The 27,115-nt window shown below is 30.3% G+C and overlaps 2 protein-coding genes across 2 annotated transcripts; both read left to right on the top strand.

The window, feature by feature from the left end:
• The first annotated feature begins 2,111 nt into the window (after positions 1-2,111).
• Positions 2,112-5,216, top strand: LOC107407382 (probable lysophospholipase BODYGUARD 4). The gene is made up of 4 exons (XM_048464740.2): positions 2,112-2,607; positions 3,445-3,794; positions 4,364-4,557; positions 4,648-5,216. Exons 1-4 carry the CDS (start codon positions 2,178-2,180, stop codon positions 4,988-4,990), a joined length of 1,317 nt encoding a protein of 438 aa, XP_048320697.2. The 5' UTR covers positions 2,112-2,177; the 3' UTR covers positions 4,991-5,216.
• A 14,441-nt stretch (positions 5,217-19,657) lies between these two features.
• LOC107432994 (NADH--cytochrome b5 reductase 1) lies at positions 19,658-26,502 on the top strand. Its single transcript, XM_048465583.2, has 9 exons — positions 19,658-20,315; positions 21,555-21,696; positions 21,907-21,997; positions 22,099-22,176; positions 22,399-22,479; positions 22,584-22,673; positions 24,387-24,452; positions 26,000-26,086; positions 26,218-26,502. The coding sequence occupies exons 1-9, from the start codon at positions 20,198-20,200 to the stop codon at positions 26,308-26,310; spliced, it is 846 nt and encodes a 281-aa protein (XP_048321540.1). The 5' UTR covers positions 19,658-20,197; the 3' UTR covers positions 26,311-26,502.
• The last annotated feature ends 613 nt before the right edge of the window (positions 26,503-27,115 follow it).

Raw genomic sequence — 27,115 nt, 5'->3', positions numbered from 1 at the left:
TTCTTTTATTGATTATTCCGAGGTAGGTAATGATTAGAAAAAATATGAAAAAAATAAAAAGAGACAGTCACAACCCCCGAATTCAACCATATAGGAGGAGAACTTTGCTTCATTCGTAAGAATGATTTGTTTAGCAAGTGTAGGCAAAACCTTCTTAAAAGTGTAAAAAAATATATATATTACTTATTTATGCAGTGCACGTAAGAAAAAGAGACCTAAAACATTTTTGGTGTCTCTATTTTACTTCAAGTTTAAAATTGTGGTTCTATCTTTTTTTTTTTTAATTCAATTTGAAGCTCTTAAACTCTAATTTTGGTTTCAATGTGGACCAATATTAGATTACAAAAGGAAAATAATAATACTAATACTAATAAAAACAATATACATCAAATTAAAGGGTTACTTTGAGTCCAAAACTAAAATTAAGGCATTCAAATTTTAAAAAAATAAATAAATTCGGTGAAAATGATTTGTCAAAAATCTCTGCCTTAGTAAAAACGAACATGCCCATTAAATATCACCTTTTTTTTTTTTTTTTTTGGGGGGGGGGGGGGGGGGACCATAATAGGTGAGCTCTATTATGAATTTATGTTTCCATTTTCTATTGTCCTGAAAATTTGTTAGTCGAAAACGTTTCTATAAGACTTTGTTAATAAGACGCTAAATGTGAGTATCATTAAAACAATTTGATTACAAGGAGCAATATTGTCAACGGTAATTCATGTTTGGATGCTGAAAGTACTAGTGGTAGTCTACAATATCGGAATGTTTCAAGGAAAATATCAATGTGCGAATGGCATGATCAAGAAGGGTAGGTAAAGAATGCATGGACATTGTCAGACACCACGAGCTCCTTGATTGTGACCTTCATGAAGGCCTTTGACTTTGCAAGAGAAATGAATTTGTAGCATTTGTGTTTTGGAATGTGATTCCTTAATCGCAATTCACCTGTGATATGAATGTGGTAATATAATTGTTTATTAGCCTGTTAAATATGTGCATGGTTTCAATATTTCCGACGAAATGATTTGGTTAAGACCAAAGCCTTGCGTGGCTTTTTCCTTTAATTTTGCAAGATTTAAAAGTTTTTATTATATGAAATAATACTGCATTGTTCAGTAAAATAAAACGGTTACTACTTACTACTGTTACTACAGCGACAATCTAATGATATTATACACAAATTTTCAAATATAAGGTCGTAAATTCTAATTCAATAATAAAAAACATGATTACTACTCCATTAAAATGATTTAGAATAATGTATATACCAAATATAAGAACATGACAAACTTCAACACCTCACACGTTAAGAACTTTTCAATGATTCAAACTACAATATCTTTTTTCTTTTTTCTTTTTTTAAATAATTTAAACGATTTGAGATTGTCATATATGTATCTACATCAGGGGGTAGGTTTCCTTGATTTTGATAGAATAAAATATTTCTTTTTTTATTAAAAAAATTGACAACGAATAAACTATTGCATATCAAATGTGTATTTTAAAAATCCATAAAACAAAAAAAAAACAAAAAAAAAATGCAAAAGCAATTGTACTTTAAAGCGTCATGTAGCATATTTATTATTGATTGATACATTTGTTTGATTGCAAGTGTTTGATTTACATGCTTGTACTCGTGTTTACCTTTCATTCATAATTAGCAAAAACTAAAAATAAATAAATAACAATAACAATAATAATAATAATAATAATAATAACAACTTAAATTTTAAAAGTAATTATATGATCAATATATTAGCTATATTGAACAATTAGATTTCCATGTAAAACCGCTTCAATTCATATACAATTTTTTTCATTTTTTTTATTTGGATTGGGACCCCATTTCCCTTTATTTTTCCAAATGTCCAAAAATAAGGGGAAGAAACTTTTGAAGATTCTCACTTCCAATATTGAGACAATTTTCAGAAAATTTATTTTGTCTTATTTTCTTTTACTTTTCTATAGATATTTAAGAGAGCTTGTGAGACTATTTCTTCGCCCTGAGAATTCAACATCGCTTTGCATATGAAGATTCTACAACGTGGCACAATATTTGTCACGTAATTATCTAAACGCTTACTGGTATTAAACCCTGTCCCGTCATCATCTTTGCATTGACACTCTGTTTGCTCGAACTTTCTCCCGCTTTCTCTCTCTCTCTCTCTCTCTCAATGTCTCTTTCTATATTCTCAAGAAAATGGGCTTTCAATCCAGCAAGAAACTTAATCTCTGCGTTAACTTTCATTGTCTTCCTCATCTTCGATTTTGTTGACACAATTCTTTGCGTTCTGTACCATTATGTTGATGGGTTTATCGAGGGGCAAGCTTCCCCTTGTTACTGCCAGAAGAGGGAAAAACAGGATAAGAGTAGTGGGGATGAATATGATAAAGAATGTGAACTGTCTGAGACTTTGTATGGAAGAAAAAACGTTTTTAGAGAAATGGGTTTTCTTGGATTTGGAAGAAAATGGGAAAATTCCCAGAAAAGTGGAGGTGGGGAAATGGTAAATAGGTGGTCTGACTGTCGATGTGAAACTTGTCTTTCATGGTTGAATGATGGTGAACATAAGCTTCATGTTTTTGTTAGAGAGCCTTCGCAAGGTACTTCGATAATATCCCCATTTTTTCCCTTAATTTTTCAATCGAATAATAATTCGTATTCGTTTTGGACTTCATTTGGTAGTTAGTTGCTAATTATATGTATTAGAAATTGTCAATATTTATAAAGTTTTGCCATTTGTTGATGGACAGTGTTGACAGAGCAATTTTCTTTTTGTAATATAAATCTGCATTTTGCGTGATTTGCAAAAGGAGGGCTATTTTATTTTTTATTTTTTTTTTTCGTTTCTTACTTTTATTATTATTATTATTTTGCTGTTATCAACTTTATACTAAATAATAGTAATTTCTATTTTGAAGGTCAATTTGAAATTTTTATAATTTGGTGTTTGACATTACGAATAGTGGGAATTATCGAGTAGAATAACCCTGCAATTCAACCGAGGTAGGCAAATTAATATGCTCAATTGGGTACAGATTTTCGGTTTCTATTGCTCCGGATAGTGGTATTCCCTGCTATATCTGTTAGTTTAGGCAAGTAGACCAAATAGACAAGGTTGCACTTCCGCGAAAGTTGCTTTAATTTATTAGGAAAAATCTACCATATCTCTAACCATGGCACTGTAAATCAGTGAAATCTTATGCACACACTTTTACTGGATGAAAGTTGCAAATATATAGAATTTCACAGTATATGTTCCATCATCTGGCCAAATTAGATTGGGAAAATTAGAGTAGAAAGAAGTGGTTCCACATATCAGGGATTTGGTTTCATTGACAATGACAAGAAGTGAGTTTGAGGTGTTAAAAACTAATGTCCAATTGAATGCTGTAAAAGATGGGTACTAATCTATGCTAGTGCATTCTTGTTTTTGACAGCCACAACTAAAGATTGGCAGGGAAAATCAGCTGAGAACGTGATATTCTTACATGGGTTTCTTTCTTCTTCCAGATTCTGGACAGAAACAGTGTTCCCAAATCTGTCTGACCCCATAAAGCGTAACTACAGATTGTTTGCCGTTGATCTTTTGGGATTTGGAAGAAGCCCAAAGCCGAGGGACTGTTTATACACTTTGAAAGATCACTTGGAAATGATTGAGAAATGTGTGATATTTCCATTTCAATTGAATTCTTTCCACTTGGTGGCACACTCAATGGGCTGTGTCATTGCCATTGCCTTGGCCGAAAAGCATTTGAAGTCCGTAAAATCGATTACCCTTGTAGCCCCTGTAAGTTCACAAGCTTCTTTAATAGAAACATATATATATATCTATATATATATATATATATATATATTTATATGTGTGTGTGTCTGCCTGCTCTGTTTTATTCATGTCCCAAAACATCTCAAAAATTAATTAATATATCATTTTGCCTTTGGTCAATTTGTGTGTTTTCTTTAGTTGGAAACATTACTCGGATGTATATATATATATATATATGTGTGTGTGTGTGTGTGTGTCTCTGCCTGCTCTGTTTTATTCATGTCCCAAAACATCTCAAAAATTAATAAATATATCATTTTGCCTTTGGTCAATTTGTGTGTTTTCTTTAGTTGGAAACATTACTCGGATGTATATATAGATATATTTACATGTGTGTGTCTCTGCCTGCTCTGTTTTATTCATGTCCCAAAACATCTCAAAAATTAATAAATATATCATTTTGCCTTTGGTCAATTTGTGTGTTTTCTTTAGTTGGAAACATTACTCGGATATTCTTCTCCTTTATTCTTTTTAACTTCATCCGCAGCTATGCTCTTTTCCTTATATAACCATTATGCAGTTTTCAATTTCAGCCTTACTTTCCCTCAAAAGATGGAGGAGGTTTAAAAGTACTTGAAAAACTTGCTGCAAAGCGATTGTGGCCACCAATATCGTTTGGTTCATCTGTTATGTCATGGTATGAGCATCTCGGCCGATGTGTCTGTTTATTTGTATGCCGAAACCACAGGACTTGGGAGAGAATTCTGAGACTACTTACTAGGAAAAGGTAACAAAACAATGTGCAAATTGGAACACAAGTGAACTTACTTTGTGAAGAGCATTTCTTGATATGCTTGTTTTTCCAATTTCTTTCCAGGGATCTCCATTTCATGTTTATGGACTTTACTAGACACACTCATCATTCAGCATGGCATTCCATGCATAATGTGATTTGTGGAGGAGTAGAGTCAATGGAAAACTACTTGGAGTTCCTGAGTAAAGCTGGAGTGAAAATTTGTGTTGTCCAAGGTGATCAGGACCAGGTTATACCATTGGAATGCAGCTATAACATCAAGGCAAAGGCTCCAAATGCAGAGGTTAGCATCATTAAAAATGCTAATCACAGCTCTGTAATTGTTTCCAGAGAGAAAGAGTTTACTAAGTTTTTAGAGCGTACATGGGCATCACTAACTCACACTGGAGCTGGCACAGAGGAATAGACTCAACAATAAATTAGTGAAAAATAAAAGTTAAAAAAAAAAAACTAAAACAAAAAAATAAATAAAACAAAGAGAAAACAAAACAAATTAGTTGCCTTTTTCTTGTCTTCTTTTTCATTTTCTTAATTTTAATATTGGAGTTATGAGATTCAAACTTGGACTAAACCCTTCCGTTTAGACAAGTAGTTGACTTTCTAAGTTAGGATTTATGGAAAAAGTTTTTTTTCTTTTTTTCTTTTCTCTTTTTTTTTTTTTTTTTTAATGGAGTATAAGTTTTTTAGCGGGTGACCACATCATCTCCGATCATTATTGACGTACATTCTTTGTGGAACTTGATTTCTTTGCGGTTGTCTTTTGGTACAAAGGAGATATTGAGTCCACTCAGCCTCTGTGGAACTGTTATTATGGCAAAAAATATTGAAAGAGTAGAGACTGGCCATCTGTTTGAAATACCAAACAAATTGTATGTCTCTTTATTACGCAGGCGTGCTAGTCTAATAAACTTAAAGAGAAAAAAATAAAAAATAACAAAAAGGTAATAGAATGCATATATATATATATATATATATGATAATGGGAAATATAAATCTGACTAAAATTAAATAATTGTAATAGATTATAGATAACTTCTAATTTTAAAGTTCTTTTTATGACTTGTGTAAAGGACTTCCTAATAAGAGCCTATTTGGTCGAGAATTTTTTAGATCAAAAGCTTTACTCAAAGGTTAAAAGCTTTTTTATTTAAAAATAAAGATATTTGACAAAAGTTAACCTTTAACAAAAGTTAACAAGCACTTATTTATCAAAAAAACAGTTTTTTTCAACTATTTTAGAGAAATTTAAATTTTATGTTTTTTTAGAAAAACTCTTTTTTTAGCTTATATGGAAACTTAATAAGCATTTAATATAACTATTTTAGTTTATATAAAAACTAATTGAGCATTCGATACAGCTTTTTTATTTACAGTCAAATACTTATTAACTTTTTAATAATAGCTCTTTTTCAAAAATATCTATTATACAAAACTTTACAAACTAAAGTTATATTTTTATCAGCTATACCAAACAGACCATACGTGTCTATTAGGCAAAAAAATTTTCAGATCAAAAGCTTTTTTGTTAAAAAAATTAAAAATGTTTGATAAAAATTAATAAGTACTTATTTATTAAAAAAAAAAGTTTTTTAAAGTTGTTTTAAAGAAATTCAAATTTTGTATTTATCTATAAAAGTTCTTTTTTTTTTTTTAGTTTATATGAAAACTCAATGAGTATTTAATACAATTTTTTAATTTACAACCAAATACCTATTTGTTTTTATGAAAAATCAATTAGCATTTAATGCAGTTTTTTAATTTACAGCCAAACACTTATTTGCTTTTTAATAAAAAATTTTTTAAAATACCTATTATACAAACCAAAATGCCAATACATTCAAAATATCTGAAAATGTGAAAGGATTTTAAAAAAATCATAATGAAAAGAAAAATAATTGATGAAATGAATAAAAGAGAGATGGTTAAAAGAATAAGATATTTTGATGAAAAATAGATGTAGACCATAACAAATACAATAATCTAAGTAATGAAAAAGTATGAATAGATTTATTAATCAAAATAAAATGGATTAAAATGGTGAACAAACTTTGATACTAAAAATCTAAAGAAGAAATGAACAAAATAAAGCAAGAGCTTGTGGAGAGAATTCTACAGAGCATCTGGTCTTCGAAAATATGTTTGGAGAATGTTCTTCTTATAACATGCCCCTTTTATAGCTTGAAACCTCCAACTTTGATAAGATAAATTCCATGTCTTGTATGGCAATTACTTGATAGAGGCAATTTCCAATCAAAGTTATTTTTTCATTATATTTGAATTAATTTGAAAAATGACCACGTATGATCATCAATCAATATTAATTCCCATTCCCAAATCAAATATTGATTAAAAATAATCAATATAAATTTTGTCTTATCACACCCTTAAATCACTCCAAAAAATATACATTATTCCCACAATAAATTGTCAACCTTATCTAGGCTACTCTAAAAACTACAAGAATATTCAAATAACAATAATAATAAAGTAATAAAACAAAATATTCTTGATTTGCTTTTCAATTTCCTTGCACGGGATAATCTCAATTTTTAGCCAAATTAAACCCCTCAAGCTCCAACGATAGCCACCAAATTAAGAAATCAAATTCTTTATGTATGGTGACTAACAGAAGTAACACTTGAACAATTATTCAAATATTGTCCATCCCTCATTTGCCACCAAACTTTCCTTTATCAAAATGTGTCCATATAAATTTAAATTATAACTCATATATGGCGCTCATCAAAACTTGCAGCTAAAAGAAACCAGGCATCAATTCTATTCATACATTCTGCAATCTTCTTGAAATGGAAATTCCTCTTTTTTTTGGTTAAAAAAAAAAAAGTTATTCAATTACCCAAAACATGCCATCGGTGACAGATGTCTAACAACAGGCTTCCAATCTTAATCCAGAATCTGAGGATTGATCTTCTTCAAAATCCTAAGATTTGCCCATTTAAATTACGGTGCTTGCTTGTGTTGTGCCATACACACTCAAGCTTCTATTTGCAGCCATCTCTAACCCGTGTCTTCTCCATGTTGTAGACAAAACAGTGGGCAAAGTGGTTCTTTGGCTTGCATCAATTGCAGATCAAAGCATACAAGGACTTCGGCTCCACCTGCACATCTCTGGAATGTCTTCTTTGATTCATGGCTTGTAAAATTGCATATAGCTCCCAATAAACCAATTTGCTAACAACTTTCCGTTTTGTGAACAAAGGTATCACCATCAATTCCAATCTCTCTGTGGCAAGATTTCAAGAATGTTTTCTCCACTTTCCTAGGAGCAGGCGAGATTTTCTCTTGCCTTTAAACTCTTCAAATCAAAATGCCAAGGTCTTGCATGTTTATACTCTAACAATATATATACATGTACATATATATATATATATATATATTGTATATATATGCAAGTTTTAAAAAATCGATATCGATGGAAATATCGAAAGTTTAAAATATAAATATTTTCATGGAAATATCGGAAAATATCAAATATCGATAAAAAAAAATTATAAAAAATTATGGAAATTTGTTTTAAAAAATAAAAAATTTTATTGAAACTTTAAAATTAGCTTATTTAATCTATCAATTATCAAATTGATTATAAAACTTGCTAAAATATTAAATGGATATTATATTTTTCTTGGTGAATTAATTTATAATAAGCATTAATAACCATAGATAAATTATTATTAATAAAAATAGGTCAAAAAAACATATATGATAAAATTATTTATTAACTAAAATATATAAAACGATTATTATAATTACATTGTAGTTTATAAATATCATCTTAATACCATACAGAATTTCTGGGTGGTTGAAAATCATCGGTTTCTACCTCATTTTGATTTTAAGATGTGAAATGTAAATAGTAGTTATGAAAAGATGTATTTCCCTGATAATTTTGCATATAATTATTAATATGCCAACTATGTGGATCTTGTATTATTGGTTTACTATGTGCATAACTACTACTCTTTAATGGTTGAGTTTGAGATGGTATTCATGAATTACTACTTGATGATTCCATAAATATCCATTTAATAAGGGTTATGAAAATGACTTCCAACCCTCATTAATCCAAGATTTATAGAAATTGAATCATTTTCTTGCTGTGACATCTCCACGTATATATTTCACCATCTAGTTACTCACATTTGTAAAACAGATATTGCCGGCAATAAGATTTTCCAGATTTAAAAATTTAATCTATAATCTTTGTATTTTTGCTTTATCGATATTGAATAAGTAGAACTTATTAATGTTATTCAGTTCAATTCATTTTATAGAACTTATTAATGTTATTCAGTTCAATTCATTTTATTTTGCTTATATCATTAAATGTTTAAAAGGCAATTAAAGGGTAAAAAAATTATTAATGAAGTTAATTTGATAAAAAAATTTACTAAATATAAATAATATTTATGAATTTTTTAAAGGATATTAAAAAATTCCATGGATATTTTCGAAATTTTAATGGAAATTTCATAAATTTTCATGGAAAGTATGAATTTTTTAACCAAATTATTAAAGATTTGATGTGGATATTTTTACTAAAATTTCCATAGAAATTTTAGCAAAATTTTAGAAATTTCAATGGATATTATGAAAATTCTATCAATTTCCATTTGAAACCTAAATTTCATATCAACCCCTTAAAAAAATGAAAATTTCAAAAAAGTTTCGAATATTTTAAACCATGTCTATATGTATGGACATATATTTTTGACTTTTTCTTTATGCAAGAATTTATTTTATTTTTTATTTTTTGGTTAAGCTGTCTATATATATATATATATACACACACATATATTGATAAGTATATTATATATATATATATTCGACATTATTTATTTATTTATTTTTCTATATTTTTTATCATTTGCATTTTATTATTATTATTATTATTTTTTTTTTTTTTTTTTTGGGCAAGAGACATCTCTTGTGATCCGCACATATTGATCATCAGCACTTATAGCATTCAATGAAAAGAAATCACCTTTGCTTTGCACAATCGACTAGTACCACCTTAAGCTATAGTGTCATCTCATGGCCATTTGCTGTCTAATCATAGAAAGCATGATTGCTGACATGATGCCCTTTGTATTTCTACAAAAAAGCGAGCTTGAGATGATCGAGACACATGATGGTAAAGATGAATGGTGAGCCAACCAGAGATGACTAGCAGGATCAACCGCACAACCAACAAGCGAGGAGGCATGACAACCAAAGAGATGATCGAGAAAGCTACCAAGTGCCACCATCTCAAGCTACTAGTAAAGATCATAGAGAAGATCAAGATAATTACCAATTTCTGATTCAAGATGGGGAGAGGTATGAAGAGGGAAGCAGTGATCATCTTATCTAAAAGTAAAGATTGAAGTCAGGAGCATAGTAAGCATGGAGCAACAAAAAAATAATGAGCAGTCACTAACAACATGGCAAATGAGATCAGGAGCAAGCTTGGAACCAAGAATGGAATCGTGTTGGGGAAAAAAAAAAAAAAAAAAAAAAACCAAACTCGAAGCCAAGACAATCGTTGGAAACCAACTCAAAGCAATGATCAACACCAAGAGTGGAAAGATCAAAGCAAAGCACAATGAGAATAGACTTAGGACCAAGATTTGAGCCATTAGCTCAAAGCCAAGAACAATCAAATCATAGTCATAACAAGATGTACAGAGATGCTCAAAGCAAGAAGAGATAATGCTGGCTCGGAATTAAGAATAATGTAAAGAGCAAATTTGTAGGTAGATGATTGTTGGGAGCCAACTCTAAACGATAATTGGCACTGAGAGCAGAATCATCACAGCAAAGCATGATAGGAGTGTAGAAACAAAAAAAATTGGAAAAACAATTAACAACATTCAGAACCTATATGTTTGTAATTGGTTGATCTGTCTTAGGCCTATGTGTTATATAGTGTCCCTAAGATGATTTTCGCCCCATCGGTGCAGATGGTTCTATGACGCTTATCTCCCAAGATACAATGAATACTTAGACCTTAAACACACCACCATCAAAGTCTTTCTCCATAAACTTTAGTACCTAAGTTTTACCACTCTATGCAACCCTAAGTTTTCTCACAATATTTCTCTCTCAGTTCAAAGAATGCTCAAGAAGAATGTTGCCCACTTTTTTTTTTCCCCCCAAAATGCAATTTTGTCAAAAACTCACTTTCCCTCAAAAACCAAACATTAGGAAATTAAAAGGCCACCATTAAAACCCATTAAAATTCATTTAATCCTTTTAATGACAAATCATTCACACTATTAAATTATAAAAACGTGACTTGGGACAATGCAGGACTCTGGTGGTAAAGCGTTATGGTTGGAACCTGCATAGGATAGGTAGATGTTACTTTTTGAACCTTCCCTTATAAGACTATGTTTACTTTACTGACTAATAGTAGATGTAATATCTTTGAACCATTTCATCGTTTGTGTAAATGATAATATATTTCACGCATGATTCATTTTTGGTACACTTCAGTTCTCATTGTTGTGTTTATTTTAGCCTTAAACATCTTTCTGGTTTTATGAGAATTTCTAGAAAATTGCACCCTTAGCATTCTCCTTTGAAGTGACCACTCTTCTCTTTCACATTGGTGATTCCTATTTCCAATGTAATCAGCATGATTATGTATAAATTACCAAACACACACAAATAGGAATCACTAAAAGTATTTTTTTATTCTTAACCTTCATCTATCATTGTTTTATCATAGAAATGGTGTAAAACTCCAACCCAAAAAAAGTCCCAAAATTTAATTTTTGACCAAGGTTGATCAAAATTGATCAAGTAGGTCCCAAGTTGACTTTTTATTATGGAAATAATTTTGTGTTGACTGAGGTACCATGGTAAAGTAGTCATTGACACGAGTTTGTAGACTAGTAGCATGCCAAAATTGAAGTTAAGCGTAGAAAGTTATGGCCAAAAGCAGATGCAACCCGGACTTATCAGCGAGCATAGAGTTGATTTTTCATTTATATGGATTTTAACATTGACTCATGTACTATGTGATAGTGCTTGTCACTACAAGTTTGTAAACTAGTGGCACATTTAATTTAGATTATATTTGAAAAGATATCGATCTATAAATTCAAGACAAACATTTCCGGGCAATATTATGATGGGGAGGAATTTTGAAAGAAAAAGATCCAAGAGGTGCCACATGTCACCAATTCATGAGCACCACGTGGACTCCCCCTCTTTTTCTTCTTTCCTTTCCCTTTCTCTCTCCTCATCCCCTCCCAAAATAGCTTCTCTCTCCTCTCTCTCTTCGCACTGGTTGGCCGGAATTGATGAATTTGCAACCACCCTTGAGTTACATGAGCTAACCGCCAAATTTCGTGGCCTATTGGCCGACGACGTGCCTAGATCAAGCAATGAAAGCCTGCGGTAGCCGTTTCCTTTCACTGGCCAATTCACCATGCTCCGGCGTACCCATGTCACACCGCCCTCACAATTTGACAGCCAATCACTTTAGCTTCGTCGAAGTGTGGTTCGATTGCCGGGGAAGCCACTGCTGCATCAGAAAAGGACCATGGAAGCTGGTGGTGGGCACACCGTCCGACCATCGGATTCTGACCATCTCAAGTCGCGTTCTCGGTCCCTCCCCCCTAATGTAAGCCCCCTGAAGCCGATGGTGGCCTTTGTTTGCTCCAATTTGAGCTCATTTATGGTGTACAAAGGGAGCAATTTGGTAACGGCTTCCTAACGAAATTCTGGCCACCGCCGAAGGTTTTGAGCCAATCGAAGGTTAGAATTGTATTCCCCATCTCTTTAGCTTCGTATTGATATCTTGTTTGTGAATTACGGATGCATATTTACAAAATTGCTATTTTTGAATAAATTATTAAATTTAATGTCAAATATTAAAAAATTGAACATGTATATGTGTTTAAATGTACAGATGCATTTAAGTTTGTAATTACATATATTTTGTATATATATATATACAGATATGTGTGTGTGTGTGTGTGTGTGTGTGTTTTTGTGAAAATGTATATATATATTAACAGTGTATAAATGTATACAGTATATAATGGTTTAAATGTATTTTTCTGGAGTGCTTCTGTATATATACATGAAGATATGTTTATGCGAATAATTATACTTATAAAAAACATTTGCTTATTAAAGGGTTGTGTGTATATATTTAAATGTGGAAATATATACATGTGAGTATAGGTATGTGCACATATATATATATATGAATGCGTACATACTTGTTAAAAGGTTGTACACATGTACATGTGTGTGTGGATGTACATTTTGTGTTATTTAACATTTTGGAAAGTATTATGTATGTTTTGAAAATTTAGAAATTTTTAATATATTATTTTTATGTGATTATTTATTGTTGGAATATTGTTAAATTTTACTATTATAATTATTTTGTATAAATAAATATATTGTGTGAGATTTAGCAATATGTAAATTGTATATGATTTAAAGTAATTTTTGCATAAATAAACTTTAAGGATTTAAGAAGAATAATAATTATTAGTATATAAAATATATATTTGTGTATTTGGATATTGTGAAATTGATCATAATTTTAGTAATGTTTAGTTTCCTAAAATCGTCGGGGTTATGCAATAGTTTAAAAGAAAATAATTATTTTAAATTATTGTGATCAAAGATATATTCATGTATTTAATTATTTATTTATTCATGAATTTGGCTTTATTGTGGTAAAAATTGAAATATTTAAATTGCTGGATTTATTTTGGTGGTTTGAAAGAAATATGGAATTTAATGGATATGGTAATAGTATATAAATTCAGTTGTATTTTATCAGATTTCAGTATTTATAATATTATAAAATTAATTATAGTTTTTAGATGTACTATACAGTATTGGTGTTCTGTACTGTATTGTTTATAAGCATGCAACTTTGTATTGTCGTCCTGTAGGTGCCACAGACTTGAAAATTGGTAAGTATTATACAGTGAGCATAAACCGCCCCCTCAATGGCCAGGATAATTGTTTATTACATTGTGACTATCCTGTTGGTGCCATGGACCTAAGGGTTGGCAAGTATATCTGCATGGTGAGTATCAGCTGCCTCCCTCTTTGGGCATAGGATGGATGTTTATTAAGTGTGCAAATTATATTCATGGTCGTCCTTATGAGTTGTGTTGAGAGAAAATAGGCAAGTATAATGCAGGATGAGTAACAGCTATCTCTACCCTTGGCCATAGGATAGTTGTCATTACAGATTAACATGCATATATGTATAGCCATTCTGTGAGAGCTACAAGTCCGAGATATGGCAAGCATAGTGCATAGTTAGCACCAGCCACCCTCTTCTTGGTTGAAGGACGATTGTTTTAGCCATGGCAAGTTATAAGCAGCAGCATCATTGGGATGCCAATTATAGTTTTTAATTTTTTTGAAGATATTATTGGAGAAGTTGTTGGCAAAGATAATTCGAAAAGTCTAGAATCCAAAGGAAAAAGACAAATAAGCTTATTGATATTGTGCTTAGTACCTAGAATATGTTTCATCTAGAATTTGGCTAGATGTTAAATGATAATCTTATTTGCATATACTATTTCATGAGTTTTTGCTTTATTTTACAAAATTTTCAAGCTTCCGTGCATTTTGTGGAGTGATAAGTGAGCATAATGAAGTCTATATGGTTGACTGATAACAATGAACTTACAACAAAATATGTTTTAAGTTCTTATAAAATAAATCGGGTTAGTGTGAAGTAAGCTAATATAATATGCATATATATATATATATATATATATATTATTTATAATATTATCTTCAATGTTTATTATATTTTTTATTGTTTTAATCACAAAAAATAATATTATTAAGACCATGATGAGGTTTCTAAACTTGAAAACACTAATATTGTTGAAGGGAAGGTTGTCTTTAGTATTACCTTCGGCATTTGATTTAGAAATAACTTTATTTAATTCATGATTCAATATACGTTATTTTTGTATAGGACTTTGTGTATGAAAATGATTTCAATTCTCCAAATGAAACTCCTGAAAAACAATCTAATCTAGTAATTGTTGAAGATGATGGTTCCTATAAAGAAATTATTGCTAGCCAGCCAAATCCACAGAGGTCAAGCAACAAACTAAGAAAAATAATTAAGCAAGAAAAAATTTAATTTTTATTGAACAATTTTAGAAGGTCTTTTTTTCATGCTTTATCAATTTTTATCACTTTTTTCTTTCAGTTTTTATAATTTTTATTAAACAATACTTGATGGGTTTATAAATCATTTTTATTTCTTATTTTTATTTTTAATTTTATACTTGATGGGTTTATTATTATTATTATTATTATTATCATCATCATCATCATCATCATCATCACAAATCATTTAAATGGTTAATCTTTGTTTTAGGTATTTTAGGCACTTGATTCTAATTTTTTTCGTAATTTATTATCAAAATACTGTAATTTGATTATGCATACCATGTGTCATATGGACTTATAACTACTTTAGCATTAACAAATATAAATTGAGAGTGATAAATTTTTGAAAAGGAAAATGAGCCACCTAGACACTGAAGATGATGGAGAGAATGAATTCAACATAATCCATAGGGAGCCTTCTAAACACAAACAAAATATGAATTATATATTTGATAACACATATGGAACTTTAACCGTAAGATTGAACAAAAACAACTAAAGATGAAACAGATGAGATGTATCATATCAAGTAACATAAGCCATATCAAACAAAAGGAAGGATTTAAAATAAAGTATTTTACTAAAAGAGAGTTTAAAAATTAATTAATAATGCATATATATATATATATATATATATATAATCAATCTATAGAATCCATTATTAAATAATGGATGAAATATATTTGGCATTCTTTCTTTGTTGTCATCGACCCTATGATCCTGCAAAATATGCGGCCCCCAATGTGGCGTGGACTAAAAACACTTGGATGCTAAGAATAATGTTAGGACTTGGTGAAAATTGGATATGTAGTGTGTTATAATATGGCATAATAGCATGTAATTATAATATGTAAAAATATCTAGCTAAATAGTTTTTTCATTGTTTAAAATATTGTGTTTTTATACCGAAATTTTTTTTTTTTCATAGAGTTTGAATAAAAATAAAACACTGATTATGACTTTCAATGGTATGTATATTAGACCACAAAGTTTTTATCAGACCTTCTTTTTTTTTTCTTTTTTTTTTTCTTTTTTTTTGGTTGGGTGAAACACAAAGTTTTAATTGGATACTATAAGATAGAGTTTGTATTTATTTGGAATTTGTGAAGTATTCACCCACACAATATAAGAGGAGTCTAGCATATGAGGGTGAAGATAGTCTTACCCGTTACTAAAGCAAACAAAAAAAATAATAATAATAATAATAGCAAAGCTACCAAATTTTTGAGGAGTCAAAAACCACAACCCCCACCTTGCATAAAAGAGCCATCCAAAAAATTTATTTGTTTTTTTTTGGCCAAGAATGTTATTCTAAGTTTGGATGCAATATAAAATAAATGAATAAAATCGAAAAAGAGGAGCATGGGCAATATCTCCCTATAAAAATTAGAGACGAAAGAAAGGAAAAAAACAAGAAACTAGTCAACCGAAATAGGTCAAAGGTCTAGGAGACCACACCTTTGGCAACCCCAGGAAGGCTTACCAACTCTTGCCATTTGGTGTGCTTTACATGAGAGTATTGGTGAAATTCTACAAGGTAATGAGAATTGCCTAGGCTCCAAACATCTAGATGGCATAAATATGAGAGGAATAATAGCCCACTTCCTAAGCAAGGGTTCTAAGTTAGCCTATGGACAGCATAGATGTATATCCGATTGAACCACGACTAGAGGGTCTAGAACTACATCTTGAACCTTTTAATGATCTGGTATTAATGTTTAACACTTGTCTAGCACAAATTTTTGATAGAGGGTAGTAGCTCTTAGCATGCCCATGATGAGCCTTATATATTGGGAATAAACATACAAGTTAATGCCACCATCTAATTTAAGTTTAAAGGGATTGCAATAGAGAAATATTAATATTTTTCTAATCTAAAAGGGTTTCATTCGAATTTACAATTTCAGAAACACAAATTTAAAAGATATTATCATTGAATTGACCTCATTATACAGAACTTTGAATAGAAAGATGAGATTAAATTTATTTATTTATTTTTTATATTTTTTATGGAAAAGATAATATTCTACCCAGACTACCACAAAGACAACGAGGGAGTCAAACTTAAAAAACCACGAGCGCTAGCAGATAGAGAGAGAGAGGAGCAGAAAACCACGTGCAATAACAAAACTTTGGTTGGTGGACAGACAAGTCAAAATAAATGAAATTACTTTGATATCCTCGTTTGCCAAAGTCGTTTATTAAATGAAAAATTTTCATTAATATATTACATCAAGGCGTGGCCGGCGGGTGAGATGCAAAACTTTCTACTCCCCATTCCATAGCATAACATAATTCTTATCTTATCTACAAATTTGAATTATTAGTTATGGGGAGGGGAGGAAAACTTCTTACGAATATCAATCAAATTCTTCATGAAAATTATCTTTTTTGAAATTTTTTAAAAGCAGTTCATAAATTATATACATATGAAAGTCGCATAATTAGTTATATATGTAAATCATGCTATTCAACACAAATCTAGTTGACACGCTCCCATATGTTGATTTTTTTGGGATTGTCAACCCCAATAATGGAGTATATCAAAGATATGTGTTTTTTTCTTTTTCTTTTTTTTTTTTGGTCAATTTCTTCTTCTTTCTTTTTTAATTTCTAACCATTCACTTGATAAAAACGTAGTTCTTTTTTTTACTTTTTATTTTATATTAGAATTCGTAAGACATGAGTTTTGTCTCTTATGAAAGTAATCTGTTCTAATAAATAATATGTATTAAGAAAAAAGGTGTTCTTAAAAATTCTTAATTACTAACATTGACTATGGACTAAATAGTAGTAGGCTACATTTTGGTTAAAAATAAAAAATTGAGCAAGCATACTCAATTTGAAAAAGAGGTATTTGAAATTATTATATGAGTTTGGTCAAATTTGAGGTCTAAAACCACAATAAACAAAACCCATATGCATCATGTCGTAAAATGAAAATATATCTTGTTTCAGATGAGTGGTGGATCTTTAAGTGTAAATATTTGATATTCATATGTAGGCTAAAAATTAATTAATAAAAGCATCTCAAATAGAATTTTTAAATGTATTTATATTTTTTTTATCTTAAAAAGTTAACTTTTAAGAAAGATTTCCAAAGAATTTTTTATTTTGACTTTAAAAAATTAGGTTTAATTCTATAAATATAGAGAGTCAAATTTATTTTTTATTTGAATATTATATCATATAATTTAATGCAATATATGTTTCTATGCCATTATTATTATTTTTGATAGATAACATAAAGAGCACAAATAAAGATTGTTGTTGGATGTTATTTTAAAAATTCACTCTTTATCTCAAATACTTATAATAAAAAATATATTCTTTATTTTAAAAAGTATTATTAGGAATGCTTTAAGTGAAAAATATGTAAATTTACCATAATAAATAAAATGATAAGGTAAATACAGAAATTATCCAAAAAAAAAAAAAAGAAAAGGATAAGGCACATACAGATCATATGTGATGCATGGTGACAATTAGTCAGGAAAGATTAATAGCTGAAACACGCATGTATATAGTATTTATTTCTTTAAAAAAATAGATAAGGTAAATAAAGAATATATGTGATGCATGGGTGACAATTAATGAGGAAACGAGGTATTTGAAATTATCATATGAGGTTTGGTGAAATTTGAGGTCTAAAAATATAATAAACATAACCCCGAATGCATCATGTTGTAAAATGAAAATATATCTTGTTTTAGATGAGTACTAGACCTTAAAGTATAAATGTTTGATATTCAGGCTAAAATAATTAATTAATAAGAGCATTTTCAAAAGATTTAATTAAATGTTTAACATTTTAAAAAGAGCTTCAAATAATTTTTTATTTTTATTTTTTAAAATAAAGAATTAGGTTTGAGTCTTTAAACATAGAAAATCAAATCTATTTTTTGATTGAATATTATATTAATATAATTTAATACAACATATAATATTTAACAGATAATTTATATAAAAAAAAAGTTATAAGTAAAATAATTAATATTAATAAAGAAAAAAATAAAGAACACATATAAAAATTGTTGTTGGAGAATATTTTAAAAATTTACTCTTTATTTTAAAAAATACTTATAATAAATAATATATATATATATATATATATATATATTATTTTAAAAAGAACCGTTGTAAATACTCTAAGTAAAAAAAATATGTAAATTTTACCATAATATATAAAGTAATAAGTTAAAAACAGAAATTAAAAACAGAAATTACCAAGTGAGGAAAGATTAATAGTTGAATCATTCGTGCATATAGTATTTATCTTTCTTTCTTTTTTTTTTTCTTTTTTTTTAAGAAAAAGATAAGATAAATACAGAATATATGTGATGCATGGGTGACAATTAATGAGGAAAGACTAACAGTTGAAACATTCATGCATGATATGTGTATTTGAAATGCGTATGGCAAAAAAAAAATAAAAATTGCGTATTGTTTCCTATAAAAATATTAGATACATAATACGTTGCTTATTATTATTATTATTTAAAAAAAATAAGAAAATAAGGTAAATACAGAATATATGTGATGTAAGGGTGATGATTAATGATTATTTAAATAAAGAAAAAGATAAGTTAAATAAAAAATCAATATGATGCATGGGTGACAATTAATGAGGAAAGACTAATAGTTAAAACATTCATGCATATAGTATTTGTATTTAAAATTGCTTATGGTTAAAAAAGGAAAAATTGCATATCATTTCCTATTAAAAAAGATACATTGCTTCTTCTTCTTCTTCTTCTTCTTATTATTATTATTATTATTATTATTGCAAATAGATACATTGCTTATTTACCAACAAAGTTGCGGTTTTGTCTATCCGAGAATCAACTATTGCTTTTTCAGTTTTTTTATACCCAAATTTATAACCTTTTTTTTTTTTTTTTTTTTAGAGTATCCAAATTTAGAATTTGAATATCCACTTCCAAAACAAAATAAAATAACAGTACAGAATATGGGTTTCTAGAGAAGATTAAATCCATTTGGTTCCAATTTAAAATCACTCAAATTTTGTCATAAACAATTAAGGGGGGAAAAAGCTTTTATTAATTTATTTTCAAAAAAAGAGGGTAAAAGGTTGGGAAAAGGGATTGAGAAGGGTAGAAAGGTGACATTGTATTGGCGTTGTTAGGTTCACCAGATCCGCGTTTGGTCCTAGCGTAAGCCTACTTGATTCAGCAATCAATATCCTTCACCTACCCACCCCTCCTTCTGTTTCAAGACCCACCTTCTTCGCTGCCTTCCATTGACACTTGCTTCCCACCATTAGCAAGAAAAGCCAGCCACTGATTGAGAGCAGAGGATATAAGCAAAACAAAAAACACAGCTGACCCATTTGCTCTCCCTATCCATTTACCCATTTCTTGCATCAGAAAAAATACAACTTTGAGAAAATAATAATAATAATTAAAAAAAAAAATTCATGGATTTGGATTTCTTACAGTCACTGGATCCCCAGATTCTTCTGGGTGCGGCAGTAGCTGTTGTTGCCATTGTGCTTGGTGGTGCTTACTTTCTATTCTCCTCCAAGAAGCCTAAAGGTTTGACTTTCTTCTATTTAAGTTGGTTTTCTATCAACTGGTTATATAATTCTTAGTTTCATAGTTTCTCACATTTTTTTCTGTTTTTTTTTGTGACTATGAGTACTGGGTCGTTTTGGATTCTTTTGAAGTTTGTATATTTATATGTGTTTTTCTTTTGAAGTTTGTATATTTATTGTGGATTTTTGTGTAACGAGCTATTTCGTGATATTGATCTGGGAATTTTGTTTATTTGGCCCGTTGTATAATTGAAGTTTGTATAATTTTTTTAGTTGTTATTTTGAGATGTTTTAACTGGTATACTACGGTCAGTCTTGATGTAGGTGTTATGTTTGACTAGTTTATGCAGAATTCCATGTCCCTTTGACAAAGTAGAGTTGTGATTGAGTCTAGTCATTTAGTGAATATGATGTTATAACACTCTACTTGAACTTTTTATTTTATTTTTTGGGTAATAATCACTCTTTTTGATTTGCTTCGAAGTGAAGAATAAAAAAAGAAAAAATAGAGGTATTTTCATTGTTTGTATTTGATTATGTGGAATGTGATGGAACCAAGTGAAGGAAATAGCATTGTAATAAGCGTTGTTTCTATGTTCTGGGAAAGAAAAGAGAGACCTTTATCATGTGAACTCAGCAGATGAGCCTTAACGAGGGCCTTGAAGCAATGGGATTCGAAATTACTAACTCTTCTGTTTAAATCTCTCTTTTTTGGGAGAGAATATTTAGTTGCCCTTGGGGTTTAGTTTGAGATATCTGTTATTTTCCTAACAAAGATTAACTTAAAAAAGTTTTGGTCATTTTTCTGTCTAGTGGTGAGCAAACACTATGTGAACATATGATTCTTCAAGGAGAAATTCTTATATCTAATCCTTGTTTTGTATTTGTTATGTTTGATTAGATCCTTAATCCTTTGCATTTTTGTATTCTACAATCTATATGATTTATAAGTTTATTTTCCAAACTTTCATTCCACCAATCCATAGAACCTAAAGCTATTTTTTTTTTTTTTTTAAATCCTTTATTAAAAGTTTCAACTGGTAGGTTGAAGTTATAGTGTTTAAGAATTGCTTCCTTTATTTTTTGCCAATAATTTCTCGCTTCCTTTTTTCCCCCTGTTTTTTTGAATATAAAAAAAAAATGTAAGATTGGCCTGCCTATTGCAAGTTTTGTTCTCTATGTTTGATATTTAAGAATCTGTTATTTTTGTTAACTGCATGATCATGGTATGTTCTTCTAGGCTGCTTGGATCCTGAAAATTTCAAGGAGTTTAAACTTGTAAAGCGTACACCATTGAGCCACAATGTTGCAAAATTCACATTTGAACTTCCTACACCTACTTCAGTTTTGGGCCTTCCAATTGGACAACATATAAGTTGCAGGTTTGCTTAATTTATTTGGCCATTGTCTTTAGCCATACAGTGAATGCGACCCGACCCTCATTTTTTTTTTTTTTTCACTTGAAATGGTCATTAGGACATCATTAGATAGAATAGGAGTTGTTATATTATGTTTTCCTTTTATTATTATTATTATTATTATTATTATCTCCTCTCATTCTTCTAGCCTTTTGTTGCTACTTTATTGATTAGGGGGAAGGATAGCGAAGGTCAAGAGGTTATGAAGCCTTACACCCCAACCACTTTGGATTCTGATGTTGGACATTTTGAATTAGTCATAAAGGTATCTATTTAAAGTCCGTGGAATACCTTGACCATGTCACTGAGTGTTTGTGTGCTGTTATTTGTAATTGATATAATGTGAAGGGGTTTTCCTCTATATAGATGTATCCACAAGGAAGAATGTCACACCATTTTCGTGAGTTGCGTGTTGGAGATTATCTTGCTGTAAAAGGTCCCAAGGTAGACACAACTTTTCTTTTTAGGTTTAGAAATGTTTCTCTCTCCTTTCTTTCTTTTCTACCTTATTAGTTAGCGTGTATGTATTGACAGTTAAGGGCTGGTTAAATTTGTGGATTTGTTCATCAAATACCTCAATAAACATTGCTTATTAATATTTCAAGTATATTTCTTTTCTTAATTTATATTCTATTTAATTTGAGTTTTTGGGAATGTTACGTCCAGGGTCGTTTCAGATATACACCTGGCCAAGTTAGAGCATTTGGGATGCTTGCTGGAGGCTCTGGAATCACTCCAATGTTCCAAGTATGCATCTGCAAAATTTATTTTATTGCTTTTGCCTGCCTTCATTTGGCATCTTGGTTCGCTCTATTGTTTGACTGTGTTATCATCTTTGCAATCCACCTTAGGTTGCTAGAGCCATTTTGGAAAATCCAAAAGACAGAACGAAGGTTCACCTTATCTATGCAAATGTCACATACGAGGACATTCTTTTGAAGGTAAATTGAAATCTCTTCATCAAAGATAAACAAACAAAGAAATAAAGAAAGCTACATCCCTTTATATGGTGCATCATTTTATTCTCATTTAATTAAAGTATGGAGCACTTGGGTGACTCAACAAGAACTATGACACTACCATAGAGTGGAATTTTGTGTTTATTTGCAGTGTGAGGTATAAGTGGTCCATGGTGCTCAAGTAATTTTATATCATTTTCTGATGCAATACCACTCACTTTGATGTTAGTCATCAATCTCCTTTTGTTGCTGGGAATCACTTTTCTCAGGTGACCTCCACTAAAATTATATTTTGTTGTTAAGGATAAGAAGATTTGATGTTTAACAATCATTTTCAACTCGTCCATAACAAATACACAAAATACTGCAGTTCAAGCAGAATGTAGTTAGTTCAGGCAGAATGTATGAATGTATGCAAATTTAATAGTAAATTGATGTTTTGAAAAGATGATACATATGTGAGTGAGTGAGTGAGAGGGTGGGCAAAGTTAGATTATGGAGCTCCAAGATACTTAGAAACAAAGAACAATCTTGGCAGTTTAGCGTCTTGATATGTGCTTTCATATAGTCAGCTTTTCTTGGGTTGAATATATTTGATCAATCAAGTTTGCAAGTATCTACGAGATCTTTAATATTGGAGTTGTTGGGGGTGGTGGACACCAGTATATCATAATGTGCATGCACTAAATGAGTTTATCATAACATATACACACTCAGAATTGTTTTTCTATTGAAAATAATGAAGTTTTGTTGAAATTGGTGATTTGCCAATGTTCTTGAGCTAAGTTGGAGGCCAAGAATTAAATTTTTGATGGCCCTCAATGGGAATGCATAAATATAGAATATTTCACCTCAGCATTTAGATGGAGCTTTGGCATGGGGAATGGAGAGTGGAATGGGAGGGTAGCTTTGTTTAATATGATATAAATATGAAAATGTGGAACCTTTTATTGTCATCAGATTATAATATTAAGGGTCAAGTTTATTGCCCTTCAGTCCTTGAATTCTTAAGAGTTGGTGACAAGAAAAAGATTATACTATTTGCTTGAGATCCTTTAGATTGCATTAATGCAATAAAAACTGCTGAATCAAGGTATGGTAGCATCAGCACAGTTGATTACTTCTGTTTGACTTTCCTTAAATATTAATTACTTAAAGTGCTCTCTATCGATGTTCTCTCTCTTTTGATATATCTGTCCATTGGGAAAGTTTTACCCACCATTCACCTTTGTTTTGTGGTCCTCGGTTAGAATTCAATTAATTGATTAATAATAAATTTAATAAGAACTTTCTCTTCTTGCTTTATCTCTGTTTGGGTCGTAAATGTGAAAGTATTCTTTCATATTTTTATGAATGCACCTTTGAGGTTGCTTGCAAATATCTGGACTACTAGGTGCTTTTTTTAAGTTTTATTTTCTAATGTTTCTGTGAACTTTGAAGTTTTATCTCGTTCTACTTCAGATAATACGTAGTGAACAATTTTTTCTTTTGTATTCCATTTTTTTTCTATATCATGATCCATTATAAGTTTGCTAGGATGGTTTTTAATTGCTGATGATAAAGTATGTCATTTCTCACCCTAGAGATGGAAGTCTCTGGATTAAGGACAACTAGGAAATAGGAGTTTTAGTATTGCAGATATGAATTTGCAGTCTGTGCAATTGGATTGATTTAATCACATTCAAATATTTGCAGGAGGAGTTAGATTCTCTAGCTACTAACTACCCTGATCGGTTCAAAGTGTACTATGTTTTGAATCAGGTTTGTTCATTTCTTATACATCATATTCCTATCAATTTTCTTTGTTCCAGGTTGATCTTTTGGCCTTCTGCTGTTGGTTAAGCATATCCTATATTATCATATCATGAATTGGAGCATCTTTGAAAAAAATTGATGTTGTTTTTTAGGGTTTATGAGTTTTTGTCTTTCTGCTCTTTTGACAGTTCTGTGACAGATCATGAAACTTTGGCTAGATTTTCCTGAACCTTGAAAATTAAAATGCCATGACATCTATATTTTATTTCAAAGTTACCAATGATATTATAAAGATTTTCTAGGCAAAATAATGTTTTGACTCTAAAGAATGCATATTCTACCAAGAATTTGATCACTGATGCCATTGTCGAAGCTCGAGATGTATAGACATTGGTTTAGAGTGTCAAAAAATTTGAAAAAGCAACTTGAGTTTAAATTCATGTATAGGGACTGTTAAAATCATATAAGTAAGCTAGAATAGCCTAGAATCAGAAGCTTATCATCGCAGTTCCTGGTTTCTAGCTTGTATTATACATATGTAGGATATAAATGAACTGTTATTTAGTGTGGTAATAACCTTATTTGGATAATGTCTTGATGTGTTTAGTTGAACGAGATGAAAAAGCATAGATGGATATAATCTACTTGAAGGTGAAATAATTGATGCTTCAGAAAAATAATACCCGTAGAACTGCTTACGGGGTGTCAAGTGAAGCTATCATTTCCTGGCCAATCTTTTTTTATTACTTTGGGCAAACGATCTTTAGCATAAGGTTGTCTCGTGCATGTTCAACAGATATGCAGAGCTATTTTTACTCTTTTATTGTTTAATCTTGAGAACAAATCTCTTTTCTGGAACTTTAAAACCTATTTTTCAGTAAGAGAGATAGAGAAATGGCAGAGCTAACCCAGAAAATGGCAGAGCTAACCCAGGTTTGCTGTCATGTAATAATCTTATTCTTTATCCTTCAAAATATGGTGGATATTACCATCTACATTTTTTTCTTGAGAAATAACTCATTAAAACAACATAAGAAGTATGCAATGTTAAAGAAGTAAAGAAAACATAATATAAAAGAGGGGAAAACTAAATGGGAGTCCAGCTTCCTATGAAGGAATTTATTCCCCTTGACTATAGAAAGACTACTTTTTATCTTCAGCCATAAAAATGAAAAAAACTCATATAGGGATCACCCTGCAAACCTCTTTTGTTAATCTAAGCATATTTCAATGCTGCTTGTTCCTTGTCTTCTTAAACTGCTTGAAAAATGTTTCTGATGTATGTTTCTTTAGCTTCGGCATTTTGCATAAGTAGCGAACCTTAAATGTTATCTTGAGTCTAGTTAACTTGCTTTTACAACAAAGTTAGCAAGTAAACAGCAGGCTATGTCTTGTCTTTCCGTTGCTGTTGTTTTAAATTTCAGTCAAAACCTTTTCGTTTTTGGTGCAAGACCTTTATTAGTTTTGATCAAATGTCATGGACTGACAACTTTCATCTGTTCTTTTGTTTCAAATGGAATTGCTTGTTTGAATAATATTTGTAACTTTCTCAGCCTCCGGAAGTATGGAATGGTGGAGTCGGCTTTGTATCAAAGGAAATGATTCAAACCCACTGCCCTGCACCAGCAGCTGATATTCAGGTTGGCATTTTATGATTGTCCTGAAGTTTCCTGAAAACTTGTAAATCATGTTTTGCTTAGGCTGAGTATGAAGTAGACAATTATATTCAGGTATATCATTGTGTACTTACTTCGATCTCCAAATTCTGCAGATTTTAAGGTGTGGTCCACCACCCATGAACAAGGCCATGGCGGGTCACCTTGAAGCACTTGGATATACATCAGAGATGCAGTTTCAATTCTGATCTTTCCACCATAATAATTCTTCTGCTTTTGGATCAATGTTCCATTTTCTTCCCATTGGGATGAGCAGAACATCTTTTTCTTGTTTATTTCACCTCAAATGAAAGCATCAAGCATAAACTTCTTAACATTGACTAGAATGGCATTGTATGAAAAGATTTTGACATGCAATGCTATTATTTTCTTGGACATAATCTAGGCGAGTCTTCTTTGGTTTTTTTTTTTTTTTTGGTATTTTATTCCCTGTGAAAGTAACATGCAAGAGGTTGGTCTATTGTTAGATGAATATAAAGTGAGCTGGGGAAACTAATAATGCTTTAAAAACCAAACAGCTTCTGGTATTTGAAAGAACCTTTCACATACATGAAAATTTTCTAGGATTTTCATATTTTTGTTTTTATTTGTCGTTTTCTCCTCATAATTTGCTGTTTCCTTAATGGTATGTTTTTTTCTTTTTGGATAAGTTTTTTGGTTTCAAATTTCAGAAGATAGCATTACTTAGTTTAATTTTTCACTTTGTATGAAGAAAGCAATTAGTAGATTTAAAAAACTGATCAAGTAAATAAATTCTTTGCTTTTAATTGTTTGCATGATTAAAATATTAAATCCAAAACAAAAAGTAAATTGTTTCCTAAGCATGATGTTTTATGACAGCATTTCCATTTCCAAAATTCACAAAAATTAACACTCTCCACAAGAGAATGGTCTAATTCTTCCTTTTTCGTCTCTTAGGCCATTCGAAACTTAAACCCGGAGACTCTACTGGGCTTCAAAAAAATAAAATAAGATAAAATAAAATAAAATAAA

This window comes from Ziziphus jujuba, chromosome 11 (genome assembly GCF_031755915.1).
Source record: "Ziziphus jujuba cultivar Dongzao chromosome 11, ASM3175591v1".
Lineage (NCBI taxonomy): Eukaryota > Viridiplantae > Streptophyta > Magnoliopsida > Rosales > Rhamnaceae > Ziziphus > Ziziphus jujuba.
The sequence above is the reverse complement of the archived record's forward strand: the minus strand, read 5'-3'. Positions and strand labels throughout refer to the sequence as shown.